The 16,058-nt window shown below is 34.9% G+C and overlaps 1 protein-coding gene across 1 annotated transcript in view; it reads right to left on the bottom strand.

The window, feature by feature from the left end:
* ABI3BP (ABI family member 3 binding protein) overlaps positions 1-16,058 on the bottom strand; it is a 137,158-nt gene that overhangs the window by 89,813 nt on the left and 31,287 nt on the right. The window contains exons 5-6 of the mRNA XM_036406819.1: positions 6,865-7,046; positions 3,871-3,932 (exon numbers count right to left, since the gene is read on the bottom strand). Of these exons, the coding sequence (XP_036262712.1) occupies positions 3,871-3,932; positions 6,865-7,046 (244 nt within the window). The remainder of the gene's footprint in view (positions 1-3,870; positions 3,933-6,864; positions 7,047-16,058) is intronic.

The following is a 16,058-nucleotide window of genomic DNA, read 5'->3' as shown; positions in this document are numbered from 1 at the left end:
TTACCTAAGCATAACTATTTTTATTCTATTTTAAATACTTCTGAAAAGCTTTAAAAACAATGGTTGGGTACACATTAAACACATACCAAAGTTTAAGAAGCTGGAAGAAGGCCAATCTCCACAAGTAAGATGAACCTTTTCTTGGGGAAATGGATGGAGGCAACTTACTCTGTGATCACTGTCTGCTACCTAATAACAGTTTTGCATTGGTGAGAACATGACTCAATCATTGTCATTATATGAGGATAAAAATAATCTTCCTTCTTTATTTTTCCTCTTTTACATTTCTATTTTGTTTTCTAATGAAAAAATTGTGTTGCAGATGATCAGCTTTTGAAGTAGCTCTCCTATTCATGTGACTAACAAAGGGGATGGAACGCATTTTTTAGAAGAAGGTGTCCATTTTATTGCATTTCTCCTCAGCAGCTTTACAATCAAATGAACAGCTCTGAGGCTGTAGTGAGTGCTTGTGTAACCTCTACTGTATAACTTCTAATCATAATTACTATCAGCCTTTTTACTAGTAAACTGTTCTTAGATTGACAAGAACATTCTTTCTTTGTTGACTAATAATGGATGGCTACAATGATAGCACTATAAAAACTCAAAATACCTTTAAATATATTAAAAGTGCAGTTTTTCACTCAGGAATGAATAATTGACATGAAATCCATGTTCCTCAGCTGCTAGAATTAGATTGCTCACCTGTACAAATCTGTAACTGCAGCACTTGAAATCTACCCATGCTGTCAAAGCTTTCTTCTCAGTTTCCACAAAGTGACTAATTTAGATAGTCCTAGTAATATTTACTACTTATACAAACTATTTTGGAAATGTCAGCCCATCATCTGTAGGAATGGCACTATCAACCATATTTTTCAGATAGGGAATATAAAGCATATAGGTATTAGGAACAGCAGTTATTTAAACAGCTGCTGCCATCATGAAAGAAGATGGCAAATAATATATTCCTTATTTTCAGAGGAAAATGAGAGATGTAAATCATACCATAGGTCAGGCATCTCACTTCTTACCATATACATACAGCATATTCTTACAGGACTGCAAATCTCAAATGTTCTGTGAACATGGTAACATTACTTTAAGAGACTTGTTCTTTCTTTCTGTGTTGTATTCTGATACTTCAAAAAGCCAAAATTAACTGGCATGCACATAATAGATTCTTCAAGGAAGGATCATGGTCAGTCTGGACTGAATAAGGTTTGGAAGAGCAGGAATGTTTCCTTCTAGAGTTTAACAAATGGTAGAAGCTAAGAGTCCTTTTTGGCTGGAAAACTGGGAAGGACTCCACCTTCCAGGCCGACATGAAACTAGAGGAACTTAACCAGAAAGAAGAGGAAATAAATTTCTACTGCATTGTTTCTGTCCTACCACTACCCATTGTTTATGAAGGGAAGAAGAATGAGCATTCTAGAACACTCCTTTTCTTCCACTCTCTCCTGAGCTGCTGCTTACACAGCCCTGGGAGCTTAGACAAACTTAAAGGAGGAAACTGCCAAAAGAAACACAAGATGATATGTGACTGATGTTGAAAGGGCAGAATGACTAGATGGGTTGGTAACATTATTTTCATAAACAGCCTTTAAAAATGTCCTTACAGAGAAGAGTTAGGACCATGTTGATATGAGTCAGTTGTGTCTTTGGAGCAAAATAAAGTGCAAACAAACTTGGCCTAAATCACACTCATTCTGGCTTTGCATCAATGATCTGACCACACCACTGAACCATACCACACCTAGTGCTGTGGAAACTGAAGGAACAATGTGAACTATCTGCTTTTTGGCTTTTTGCACCACTAAAACAAGAATGATAAGAGAACATTTAGAATAATCTATGGTATGTTTTCATGATAATTCTCTGGAGGGTGATAAAGCAGTGCTGCTCTGGAGTTGAGCCCTGTGAAGATCACAAAAAGACTAGATGTTGGCTCTAATCTTCCTTTCATATTTGAGCCGCGCAAATATTTGGAGAACTGGTTTAGCTCATTTTCTCAGGACTTCTCCTGCATAAATAGAATCCCTACTTGCACAGAAGCAGCATAACAGTCAGGGTTCTGGCACACAGGGTTTGCTAAGAGGAGCAAAGGAACTCAGCTTGCACTCCATGGTCCAGGGTGAATTCCCTGATCTTGGGCTGTGCAACTTTAAAGACGCTCGTGGGACCAAGGGGAAGAACAGTAAAGGTGACTTCAGTAAACAGTAAAGCAACATAATGAGATGAGCACCCTCCTGAATATCTAACCAACTGGATTTATATTACTCACAAATAAAACCTTTTCTCCTGAACTCAAGACATATGTATATTTCCAATAATGTAAGCATTCCATTGATCTTACTCTGTATGTAATGCAATTATTGAAATATTACTGCCCTAAGTGAATGGACATGGCCTCAAGTTGCACTGTGGAGATTTAGATCAGATATTAGGAAAATTCATTTTCACAGAAAGGGGTGTCAAGCATTGGAAATGACTGCCCAGGAAAACAGTAGGGAAATCATCATGCCTGGAAGTGTTAAAAAATACATGGATACAGCACTTGAGGACATGGTTTAATGGTAAACATGGTGGTGGTGCTGGGTTAGCAGTTGGAATTGAGGAAGTTAAAGATCTTTTCTAACCTCATTGATTCTATGATTCTGTGCATACCTAATTATTCCTAGAAGAAAATGTATTTAATGAATTATGATTTGATTCCTGAAGGAATTCCAGGTCTGATAATTACAGACCATTTATAATATTCTGAAATATGAAAAACAAACAATGAGAAAACATGCATTACCATTTCCTACCATGAAAATATTTGGAAAATCTCAGACAGAAGAGAATTGTGAAGAATGGTTTATTCTTTTGTAATAATTAACACTCATTACTTAACCCTCTAAAGTCTTTAAAGTAAGAGGGATTTCTACAACTTTTCTTGGGACGTTGTCCATAGTCTGCCTCAGGGATAATAACCTAAAAAGTAGCAGAACAAAAAAAAAAAAATCCTCCAGAAGATTAAATGCTGAAAATTGCACTTTGATTAAAAAACAAGGAAAGGAAATATAGAGAAACCAATTTAATCTCATAGTAGAATTGGTAAGGCTCAAAAGTTATGACTTAAATGTCTCTTTTTCACTGTATTAAAACCCACTAGCTGGCTTGATTTAGAGAGCCTTCATTTATGCTTCAGCTCTTGGAAGAAAAATAAATCTGGGTACATGAACCCATAAACAAATTAAATCTATCCATACTTGTTTGAGAATGTTTATGGAAAAAGTCAAGTGAGGGGAAAAAAATCTTTATTTATAAAAATCAATTTTTTTAAATTAAGTGGTAAAAATTTTACCATGCCACATAAAAGGATTTAATGGACAGCCTAGCAAACTTGATTAAATTGCCCTTTCCAGCTTCCTCTGGTTCTGCAAACACTTGCTTCACATATGGGAACTATCAGTGAATTCAGTGGGATGACTAATTTAGAAAACTTGAGTATATACAAAATTACTCTATAAAATCACATCACCATGTTTTCCCTAAGTTAACTAATCACAACAAATATCACAGTTTAATAAACCTGACTTCTACAAAGGAATAAGCAACTTCTAAATTTTGAATCTACAGCTGGAAACCATCAGATTTATCTGAGATAGGTTGGAAAAAGTGTGGGTAATCATCTCAATTACAGTTCTCAATTATTTTGTCCATCAACACATTTAAACATTTTCCACACAGTGCATTTAACAGATTGTTTTCTATATTGGCAGTTTGTGGCCTTGATAATTTCTTTCTCACTGAACACTAACAGAGAATAAAAAATTTGATCATATGAAACACGAATCAGCTTCAAAAAGAGACTGTTTTGCATACCTGTGTTTGGGAATTAGGTACCAACTTATACATATTCTGGAGTTGTCCATTTACTTTTTTACCTGTTTTGACAGAAAGAAAAATAAATTCACAGAATTATTATTTTTTTTGTCCAAAGCAAAGCAAACCAAGTTTATCCACCTTTTATTTGTCAGCTTGGAAAGTTAGAAGGCTTAATAAAAAGCCTGTATAAAAACACACCATGGAAAAATTGTTTTGTCCTGTGTCTCCAGATCCATTAATATATCTGCAAGTCCCACTCTTCACATTTTGACAACAAGGAAATGAAATGTATTCTTCTTGTTTTGTTTATGGTTTTGTTTATCTCAGTGTTTCAACAAACTCCCAGACTTAAACTCTGAATTTTTTTCTCTTAAGTTTTCCTCTTAGTTTCTAAGTATTAGAAGTTTCTTGTGATGCAGCTGTTGAGTAAGTCAAGAAAAAGTCCTGTTCAGCACCTACTCAATTCTAGCATGCTGCTTCAAACTTTCTCTGCATCTTCCACCTTTACACTTTTCTGCTGCCCTTCCAACAATGGATGTGCAAACAAGAGTCAAGCTACATGTTTTTTCCAAATTCCATCCTAAACAGATGAGAAGTAGAAAAAAAAAATTCAACTCTAAAGAAATATCAATTGAGACACCTTTAAGTTGGAAACAAGTCTTTCAAAGTGCTCGATACTTCTAAATAACAGGACTTACTATTGGCCTAAATTCAAGGGAAAAGTGACAGAAGTTTTTGAATCACTTCATGAGAAAATCATGGCAAGACAGTCTGAAATAAGCTACTTTCATCTCTTCTGAAAAAAATCAGTTAAATAAATTTGAACTTTTGCCATGCCTTTCATGTGTTTTCAAATCATGAATTAAAAGCAGATTCTCCTCCCAGCCCCTCCCAACATGTTTAGTATATAATAAAAATTCGGCCTGTGGATTCAGCAAATCCAGGAACATGCACAAGAACTTTCAGTTTGTATAACTGATATATTCTTCAGTGGGAACAAGAACATTTACAGTGAAGGATGTTCGGTTTAGGTTGAGATGCTTCTCCTATATGAGAAGAACTTGACACAAAACAAGAAATTAGCACAGAAAAGAAATGTCTATTTGTGTTGATTGATAAACTTTACAGGCATCTGGTTGTACATTTATTATAAATATGCACTCTCTGTTTACTGGCCACATTTTCTGTATCTACCACAAAAAATATGAAAGGCTTGAATTCAAAAGTGCTGACAACTTTCCCATTATAAGATTCTTTATCAGTAGACCAGAATGTAGACATGCAGGGTAATTACAAACTCTTGGGATTTAACTGCTGCAGAAGCATCCACTGAATACACAAGTCTACACTGCAGACAAAAGAAATCTTATGTAAATAGAATATGAACTCTTAGAAGAAATAATCTTTCAACCAAATTCAATGGGTCACCATAAACTAACATGAATGATTCTCCTGACCTATTAAAAATGTAAAATGTCTGTAAGAAACAGAATTTAGAAATACATCATATAGAAAGATAAAATTTGGTGGTGTTTTCACCAGTCTTGAACAAGTAATAAACTATAAATATTTGCACTCATCACTCCCTCTTATTCTAAGTGCTGAAATAAATTTCATCACTTGCTCTACAGATGACTTTAAGATGTTTGAAATGTAGAAAAAAACAGAAAAAACCCACTTGGTAGGATATCTGTAAGGCTGCAAAGCAGAGCTTTTTGTGAATCAGGTATAGATAAAGGCTACCACCATTATCCTCTTTAAGCTATGGTATATCCATAGCATTATTCTGGACTGCTAAAAGAGCTCCATGGACACTGGGCAGGTGCTTCAAACTTACAGCTTTGTACTCTATAATTAAGGCCAACAAAACTGTTTATTAGGGAGTATGAAGGTTTTCCCAGTGTTATAAGCCACCATACTGCTCCCTTCCCCTATCCTCAAGTATATTGAGCTCTGTAACTCACCTACAATCAAAACTGAAGTCCAAATTAAATTTCAGCTGGAAATCTCATATGAATAAGGCTCTCTAATGAGAATTCCCATTCTTTACATTTTGAGTCAAGCTAAAAATACTAAGCATAGGAGTTTCCACCATCTTCTGAGCAACATCATGTTTCAAAATACCTTTATACAAATACTTGAGGAAAATAAATCAAATGGGATAATCTGTTAAGTCCTCTTCTCATTACAAGGAGGAAAACTCGACTGATGCCTGTTTCCTCTACTGGTATGAGTGATTCTTTCAGCAGTACATGGTTTTACAAGGGTTAATTTGACATCACTTTTCCTGCATTGTCTTGGGATTTCAGAGGAGAACCTTAAAATATTAATGACATCCAGCCATAGGTGTTATGCACTGCTCCATGGAAACAAAAACAAAAGCATACATGACACTGCATGCTTCAGACATGATAAATATAATACTCTGATTGTAAATTAGCTTCAAGTTCATCTTTTGAGTGGAGTAACAAAGGGCTCATTGAGGCAGGACAGGCTCCATCTAACTTGAAGACCAGCTTCAATGTAAATGCAGGTGTAAAAGAAGATTCAAATAACGCTAATAATTTCCATCACTCATGATGGAAAATAAATTCAATGGATTAGTTGGGTGATGGTTGATGGATTAGTTCATTACTTGATCATCTTATTATTCATAGCCTAAGGAAAAAGCTTAGAATCCAGCCAGAAGTATAAGTATTTATACTCAACACTTGATGTGTATCTGTACTCAACACTGTTAGAATTCTATCAACCTGCAGCGGACCCTCTATTTGCAATGACAAGAGAGTACCTTTCAGAAGATTAGGTGGTAGTTTTTCAAAACCAAAATATTTCTAGTTTCAGCAATTGATAAGAGAATTTTTAGGGGCATAATGGATGGCATTTAAACCATAAAAACTTGATCAGTAACTTAGTCTAATTAATACCACAATAGAGAAAAAATACTGTCAAAATCAGCAGCTATTTGATTAACTACTGTCAAATACTTACTAGAGAGAACTGTCTTATGATTCAAAGTCTTGCTCCAAACACTATCCTCTGCATTGTCTTTAACTCCAAATTCATAAGGTGTGTTTGGCTTCAGATTGTCAATCACTGTCTCTGTAGCTGGGCAGAGCTGAAAAACCCATTTCTTGTCTTTACCTTTTTCTCTGTAGCGAACTGTATAGAACCTGCTCAGGGAAAAAAAAAAAGTAGATCTACTCAAAGGAATTCACTATAACAATTTTTGTGAGAAAATAATAATGATGATGATGATGATGATGATAATAATAATAATGTTCTATTGTTCTTGTTCTTCTTTCTGGCTCTTTATGGTCACCAAATATCACAAAAGCCAGATTTATTCCACATATATGTACCCCATCATATAGACCCTGACATTAGGAATATTGTACAAAGATCAAAAGGACAGTTTCCTTATTCACAAACACCCATTCTATGCAAGGTTTTAACCACAAAGTGTAAGCTCATTGTCTGAGCAGTTCCTGTAATTCTGACATATGCCAGAACCAGTCAATTGAAGCATGAGCCTGCTAGTCAAGAAGCCTCTACTGATTTCTCAAAATCATCTATATTCATCCAGTGAAAGGTGTTCCTGTCAAAATTAGCCCAAAAACACTTTCCAGGGAAGACCAGTAATATCTGTTGTTTGTGTAACACATTCCTCATTCAGAGATCCCATTATGCCCCCACTTCAAACAAAAAAATAAACCAAGACATTACTTCCAGCAGTTTAATAACATGATGAATGCTAACAGATTGTGAAATTAGGAAACATTTCTACAGAAATTTCCCAATTCTGTCAAGGAGCACCACCCTGAAAAAGCATGACTGCAATGTTAACCAATCAAAAAAAAGGTAGTGGAAATGGTGAGAGCTTAAGCACAAGAACTCCCCTGGCTGACTATAGTCTCATTTTCAATATACTTGCTGAATCACAACCAGAATGGAGTGGAGGTTTCTTTTCTTGGAAAAGCAAATCTCAGAGAGATTTGGCAACTTTTTAATCCAAGTATTACTGAAAATTGTTACACATAACATAAATAACTCATATCCATCATCCATATTTATCTCACATTTACATCATCTGAAAAGGGACGAATTCAGTCCGATTGTATTTTGCCACACTTAAATAGAACAACTTAATGCATGCAAATCAAGTTTGTGAGATTTATTACAGGAATTATACAGACAATTATATAAAGACAAAGGATCTCTTCCTTAAAAAAACCCAAACCAACCAAAAAAGGGTTCTTAAACAACTGAAAAAGTTTCAAAAGTCCAGACTAAATTAATTACTCCGTGGACCAAACTTAATACAGCCAATTCATAAATCTGCTTCAGCTGAAGTTACAGAAGAACACTTTCAGAGTACAATTTAGATGAAATGTGACTGTTGAGTAGACAGAAATTCCTACTTCACTATTAAAACACAACCTAAGACAAGGCAAGTGTCTCTCATGGAAAATATTTCCATACATAATGGTTCACCTTGTTTACAGATTTTATCTCATAACTATCAAATTTGGTTTTTGGCACCAAAAATATAGATTCTCCATGTAAACCAGGAGCTACAATTCAGCTCATTCAGGTACTTCACCAGGTTCCAAGATCAATATTTATGTTCACATAACTTCTTTAACTGTACTACTCTGTGTTCAAAACAAGATATAGTCTAACTTAAAACTTGAAAAGGAAAGAAAAAAAACAGTAAGGAAAAAAAAAGACAGACAAATAGTGAGTATCCTCTCTCAGTTCCAGGACTACCAAGTAATAATCTGCCTCCTTAATTCTGTGGGCTGTGATCTAATCAAATGTCAAATAATAGACCTAATTGCAGTTAAACTGACAAAGAACATTTTAAACATTTTAATGTTGCCAATCCATTATTGGCAACATTAAAAGAAGGAAAAATTCTTCTCCTTTGTCCTCTTAATCTATTTGTATGTAGTCACAAAGCCATTAACCAACAGAAGCTTATTTGAACTCCCTGTCACTGTCTTGCAAAGGATGTACCTTTAATAAACAAATTCAATCTTCAACACAAATGCCTCTTACTGGACCCCATACAGTTTTTTGGTGAGGGATTTGGAGTATAGACAGACATGAGATGTGAAGTGGAAATAGTCACCTTCTTTCCTTGTCTGAAAGAGGAATTTTCATTGATTTTCATCCTCATCCTTACCCTTTCCTACCTATTTTAATCCAATGGGATAGAAATAAAGCATTTGTATGTGATGGAGAAAAGAGAGTATACTGCTTCAGTTCAGTTATTGAATCAGTTATTGAACAATCTAAAAGAACAGCTGCATCAGAAATGAGGAGAAAAAAACTTGTTGATAATGAATAGGCTTTTAAGTGGCTGTCCCCACTTGCTTCTAGTGGACAAAATGTTCTACTTTTTAATGCTGTCTCCACACCTGGAAATTTCTTCGCTCTAATATAAATTAAAATACTAAGAACACATGCACAATAAAAAAAAAGGGCCCCATCTTTCACTTAAATTCAAGACTATTATAAAACCTGAAAACAAGATTTTCATAATTGTGCCAAACTATGCCATTAGAAAGAGAAACATACAGCTCAGAAGAAATGTGCTCTCAATTCCAAGATTTCCAAGCCTATAAAAACTTCACCAAGGGTATAATTATTTCAGTGGAAACTTGCCATAGTGAGTACTAAAAACACTGACTGTGATGACAGAATTTCCTCAACCATTTCAATAAAAAGCAATAAAAATGAAGTTCCATTTAAGAATTTGCAGGTCACAATCATTTGACTATTAAAAATATCTAAATATCTCCATGTGCTTTTGGGAAAATGCAATCATTTGTTTATAGAGTAAAAATTCAGAAATGCCATGTTTTCTCATCAAAGAACAACAACTCATTGTTAAACCAGACCAAAAAACTGCCAAATAAAATGCAATTTCAGTGTCTGCCTGAGAACACTGTACTGATTGAATGTTGTTGTAATTTTAATTTCTCCCTTTTTCAAACCTTTCTTTCATCAAAAATACAATATCAAACAGTCAACACGTATAATTGAAGACATGAGTAAGCAGTAAGATCCAGTCACCACTCACATCTATCAATCCCCTTGTGGCAGTGACATACAGGCACAAAATGAATGCAGCTGGCTGAACTGGAAACATTCAGCAAAACATCTGCATAGATCCCCTCCAGAACAACATAAGGCAGGCTGAAATAGAGTGCTGTCATACTTACATAGAAGGGAAAGCTACACTACATGTTTCTCAAATAAAACATTTCCCATTATCTCTGTGAGGTAAGAAAAGGAAAAACTGATTGCTCACCACGGGGTCCTAACAGCTAATGCACTGTGGAATCCTCCTAGGAATGCTGGTTTGATGTTTCAGCAAGGAGATGGCACACCCAGCTACACTTGGTGAGAAATTATTTCAATCTAGATCCTCAGCAGGTATAAAGACCTAACAATATTTCACTTAATTTAACAATTCATTTTGATTAATTGATTTGTTATGTGTTTTGGTGGGGGACGTTTCATCAGAAAAATGTTTATTGAGTACTCTTGTATTTATATTTACAACAAGTATTAATCAAATGATTGCAGGGGTTACTCTGTTTCTTTGCCAGCTAGCACTCTATAAAACATTAGAGCTCTTTTATCAAACTCCATAAAAGTTAGTACCTCCCTCTCTCCCACTAACAGGCAATGCTTCACTCATTTGAAGATACCACCAATGAGGCCACCCTAGGAACTGCAGAAAAATTTTACCTCCTCCTTTTTTAATAGACAGCTAAAACTCCAACAATTTAAAACAGAAGGTGCCATGAGCAGGTGAGAGGGTTTTTTCACTCAGAAATAATCTCGGTAATAATGAGGGGGGGAAAAAAAAAACAAAATTGGCCACAGCAGAGGAATAAAGATCCTGCATTCATCAAGAGAGCCTCTTTCCATGTACATTTGTGCAAAATCATGGAATGTTTAGTGTCTACATTCTTGAAATTATGTATCTTTGATGGTATTTTTACTTTGCTTGCCTCCACATATGACATACACAAAATGTGATGGCAGAAATAAATAAGTAAGAACAAGTTCATAATTTAAAGGAAGCCACAAGAGCATAAGATTACTCATAGGCCAACCACTGTAGTGATTACTGCAGCTGCAGAGTCAATGTAAAAGACTCTCAGCCTGACACAGAAGGTTGTTTCTCTTCTATGTTCAGCTTACAAAGTTTGTTTTTTCAAACTCCGTGATGCAAGGCAGTGCTCAGTTTAGAGACAGCCTTTTTTTGCACTGGAAGTCAAAATAAAATGACCATTTTAAAGAAAGAGCACAGAGGGTTTTTGCTATTGAGATGAAGCAAATCTTATTCACTGTTAAAAGAAATAGAATTCTAGGATGGATAGGCAAGACATTAAGTTTTCATCTGTCAGTGTGAATGATACTGTTTTGCCAAGAATTCCAGTGCCATTTTTCCATTTTTTAACCAAATCTCATTTCAGCCAGATACCCAGAACATGCTTGCACAGTCAAATAATCAGACTCAAACAATTAGATACTGGAAATCTTATAAGGCAGATTATATAAGGATGGTTTTGTGAGATTTCAAGACTAGGTCAGTTTGTATAAATACCATGGATTTATTTGGAACCAGGTCCCAACTAAAACTCCAAACAACTTAATCATCACTATTTTAGTCCCACATAGCACTAAACAAACAATTAAGCCTTGGAGATACAAGAACATTCCAGCTCTGTGATTTTGTGTTGCCAGAGACAATCGATTAGAAAGGTCATTTCTTTTTTGTTCACAGAAATGTAATCAGAATTTTTTAAAAGAGATTATCAGCATAACAGGTATTTATTTATATACAGTTAGATTTCATTAGAAGTGCAGCATCCATTTAATGCTAGAAAGCAATAAAAGAAATGGTTTGAACTATGATTTTTCATACACTGAGTGTTGCACAAATTGACCCGTGAAGTTGATTATATTGTTTCCTTTTTTACTGCTAAGTTTACTTTAAAGTAACTGACACTGGCATATATAAAAAATTGAAAGAATGACACTAGTGGTGGTTACCAGTTGGAGGTTTACAAAGCACTTTCTAGTTTAGTTTTGACTCTTACATAATCACTAAAATTCACTTCTTCCACTTAAAACTTTTAGTAGAATGACTGAAAGGAAGAGTGAGAGTCTGAAAAAGGAGAGACTGAAAAAATCATTCCAGTTTAAACAAGCTTTAGCATGTACTCCCTCAGCAGCAACTCAAAAGCATCTGAAACTCAAGGAGTGTGTTCGCTGCTCTATGTTTTCCTTTAAGAAATTCTGCTATATTTAAAATACATTTCGTATGACACTTGCAAGACAAAGTATGACTTAGTTGGCAGCTGCGTAATGATAGAAGTTTGTAAATGAGCACAGGAGGAGATATGCACATTTCTTTCTGAATTTCAGATTTTAAAAACCCTACTTCTATGTACTATGCAACAAAAAGACTAAGTATGGACTCTTCTCTGGTTTTCCCTTACTGTTTTTCTTACTTTTTTTTAAAGCATCAGATAATAACAAAATAAACCACAAAAGTTCTGCTACTTGCAACTATGACATTAGGACATTTAAATTACAGATAAAGCAATTAAAACAATGCCAATGTGAAAATGTCACAGCATTTAACTTAAAATAGACATACCTTCATGTTTTAAATTACTATTTTTGCATGTATTTGAAAGTGTGTTTGTTTTTCTACACAATCCACTCACTAGATTATTATACTTTACTGTATCTATAAGTTCTGCTTTAATCTAATACAGAAAACAATGGGTTTTGTTCCATCCCCTGACTTTTCTTCCTAAAGAAGTAAAAGTCAAAGTCCAGCTTTTTTGACCCCCAGCTACAGAGGTGTTCTAATCAAAGCAAATACAAAGAAAGAAAAATCTACAGAGTACCCTCTCTTTCTCAGACTTGGATGGGAGAGTAAATGAAGCCCCAGTACTTTTATTTTGACAGATCTGTCCACTAATATTTGTTTGAACACAGCTATGCAGAGAGGAAACAAACCTCTTACTCTCTTGGAAGTAAAAAAAAAAAGAGGAACTGAACGTGGCTCTGCAGCAGGATATTGTGATTTTGCCATCTTCCCTCATCAACTGTCTTCCACTGGTGTCAGAAAGCAGAGGATGCTGAGAAAGGTTCCACCAACTGTACTTTCTGGTGTTATGTAGTTTTCATTAGTTACATAAAACTAATCACTTGAGTTTTTTGATTTAGATATTTTTGGTTTATTTTAAATTCTAGTGCTAAGGGTCAGATGAGAGGTAATAGTCACTTCAAGAATGCTTCAAAATTTCATCTTCCATTTTTGGTCCACAAAAATGGCAGTGAATACTTTTGTTACAACAAGGGATTAGCATTTGGGGTTATCTTGAGGGTAATATCCAGCACTCTATTGGCTTATGCTCTTAATCTCTAGGGAGTTAAGCCAAAAGAATGGTTTGTTGAAAAATGTCACAGTAAATTTTTTCGTTGGAGTTTCTTAAAAATCTCATCGATACAGAAGACCACTATGTTCCCTGAAGAAGGAAGCAGTAATTTCACTGAAGCAGTAAAAGATATTAAGGCTGTTTGAGAATATGGCACCTCTTATTCCAAACTCATTTGCTCACAAAACCAGATCTTCCAAGGAATATCCCACTGAGGTCAAACTTGCACTGGAGAAAACCTTGGCCAGCAGAATTGCGCTATTCCATGTGGTTTCTATCTTCTGACTCAGTAACACATTGAAATAACTGTTATTATGCAACACTTGTACAAAAGCCTAACATCCACATGGAGATGGTAAAATCTGAGAACAGTGACTCCATTTCAGGTCATGGGGAGTTACAACTTTAAACCTTGGTGGGAAATTGACTGACAGAACTGAGTTAAGAGGTTCTGAGTACTGCTATGTACTGCCAATGCCAAAGGTTAGAGGTCAGCCACTAACAGCAATCTTGAGGATGATTAACCGTCACAGTGAGGAGAATATGACAGATGAAAAAGCATCAAGCCAGGTAGACTGCCCTGAAATAGATTGAATTTTCGGTGAATCTGTTACTGGCTTTTTAAGTCTTGTACTTTTATCACAACACTAACTTGCTAAGAATAGACAACTTCCTATTTTTTTCTTATTGTACATTATCAACAGTCATTCAAATTAATATAATAAATTACTAGTTTTTCTTCTACACACTGAGTAGAAATATATGTGGATCTAATCTCTCTTAAAATTCTAGATATACACACCATGGTCACATAGACAACTGTTTTCATCTTTTATACGAATCACAAGCACTTTGGTCCAGTAAAGGTAATATTAATAAGAGCACCACTTAGGTGACTTTCCTTCTCTTCATTAACTGCCTTGTTATGCTTGATTGCAAAAATAAAATCTGGTTACAGGTATATACCTATCTTTGATAAGATAATTTGTAACGATATAAATGTTTTTAAACTAGCTACTCCTGTCTGACAATATTTCAATAAAATGTGCACTTTAATCCCTGAGAGGAGGAATACTTCAGAATATATTCTAAACATAGCAAGACACTAGGAGCACACTGCCCTAACTGAAAAACTGTGTTAGAAACTTTGTTCCCACTTTGAGTCAATGAGTGCCCAAAAAGAAAATTCAGCTACTGAGGAGAAAACACAGAATTGATGAAGGCATGCTGGGGGATACCATTTGCCTTGAATTTCCAGGTGGATTAATACGGGATATAGATTTCTCCTGAAGCGTTCTTCATTCCCACAACATTGGTGCTGACACATCACATAAAGATAAAACCACTATGTTAGAACACTTTACAAGCTCATCCAAGATCAGCTCATTTCTTTAGTTTCACAGAGTAGGAAAATATTTGCTTCTTCCTTTATTGAAAGAGCAAAATCTAAGCCTTAACCAACTTTTATTTCTATTGAAGAAAAATCTGATCAAATTTCATCCTTGGACATTTACTAACATTCCATAACTGTTTCCTAACAAACACTAACATTTTTTTAATAGTTTGAAATTCTGATTGGTGATGAAGATCCAAAATTTTTTCATGAGAAGTTTCTGATGCTTGAAAAGGATCAGTCCTTTTGTGAGGTATGAAACTTTTGTAAAGGTATGAAAAAAGTAATCCTGGCTAAATGGGATGTGTTTTTTAACATAGCCTATATTTGACATCCAGTTTAATTGTGTCAGCTAGAGTTTTCTTATGAACACCTGAGTAAGAAAAGTCAAGTCTAAATTAGACAGCTACAAATTTGACAAATATTAAAGAGGTAAAAGAAATGTTCTAAACCAAAAAAAAACCCCAAAAGAACATTTAAAACCCAAAAGATAACAGTTGCAAAACATGTAGATGCATCCCATGGGTTCACGATGTTTCTTTTTAGTTTTACAAAACACTGTTGAGTAGAATAGAGCTTCACATAATATAAATGAAAGTAAAAATATTCAAGGAAGAATATAAAGAGAAACACAAGTAGGGAAAACATCTGCATTAGCAATTTAAATAATTTTATTCATCTACAGAGGGTTGAGTAAACCATAATAGTGCACTTAAATGAGAAGCTCTTCTGCACTATGACTTCTCTTGAAACTGCTTCTTGGCGAGCCTTCCTGAGTTTCCCACTCACTGTGTCACCCAGTAAATGCCAAAAATACTGACATAAAAGAGATCCTTTTTTACAGAAGAGATCCTTTTTTACTTACAACAGAAAAATAATGAAAGATGTACTGCATCAGTTTTAGAGATAAGACAAAATAAAGGAAACAAAAATCAGTGTTACAGCATCATTCCCCCACCTCAGCACAAAAGGCTTCTTTTACACTATTTCAGTCAACTCTAAAGTGAAATTTTTCCTGTAATTCAACAAAGTTTCAATTGGTTCAGATACAAATGAAGGTAGAGCTAAGGCCATTAGTTTAAGAACAAAGGATCCAGTGTGAGATACAAGATTTGTACTTCAGCATGTAGACATCTCACTAAAGTTGCGGTCAAGTAAAGATTTGCAAAGCACTAGCATGAGCAAATGAGAAAACTGACTTCACATTCAGAACTATTGTTTACCACATTTTAATTTTCACTGTAAATTTATATTATTCACAGCAGGGAGCTGCCCTGAGTGAACTCATGGTAGTAATAAAGCCTGTCCTTTTCTGT

This window comes from Molothrus ater, chromosome 2, assembly GCF_012460135.2.
Source record: "Molothrus ater isolate BHLD 08-10-18 breed brown headed cowbird chromosome 2, BPBGC_Mater_1.1, whole genome shotgun sequence".
Lineage (NCBI taxonomy): Eukaryota > Metazoa > Chordata > Aves > Passeriformes > Icteridae > Molothrus > Molothrus ater.
The sequence above is the reverse complement of the archived record's forward strand: the minus strand, read 5'-3'. Positions and strand labels throughout refer to the sequence as shown.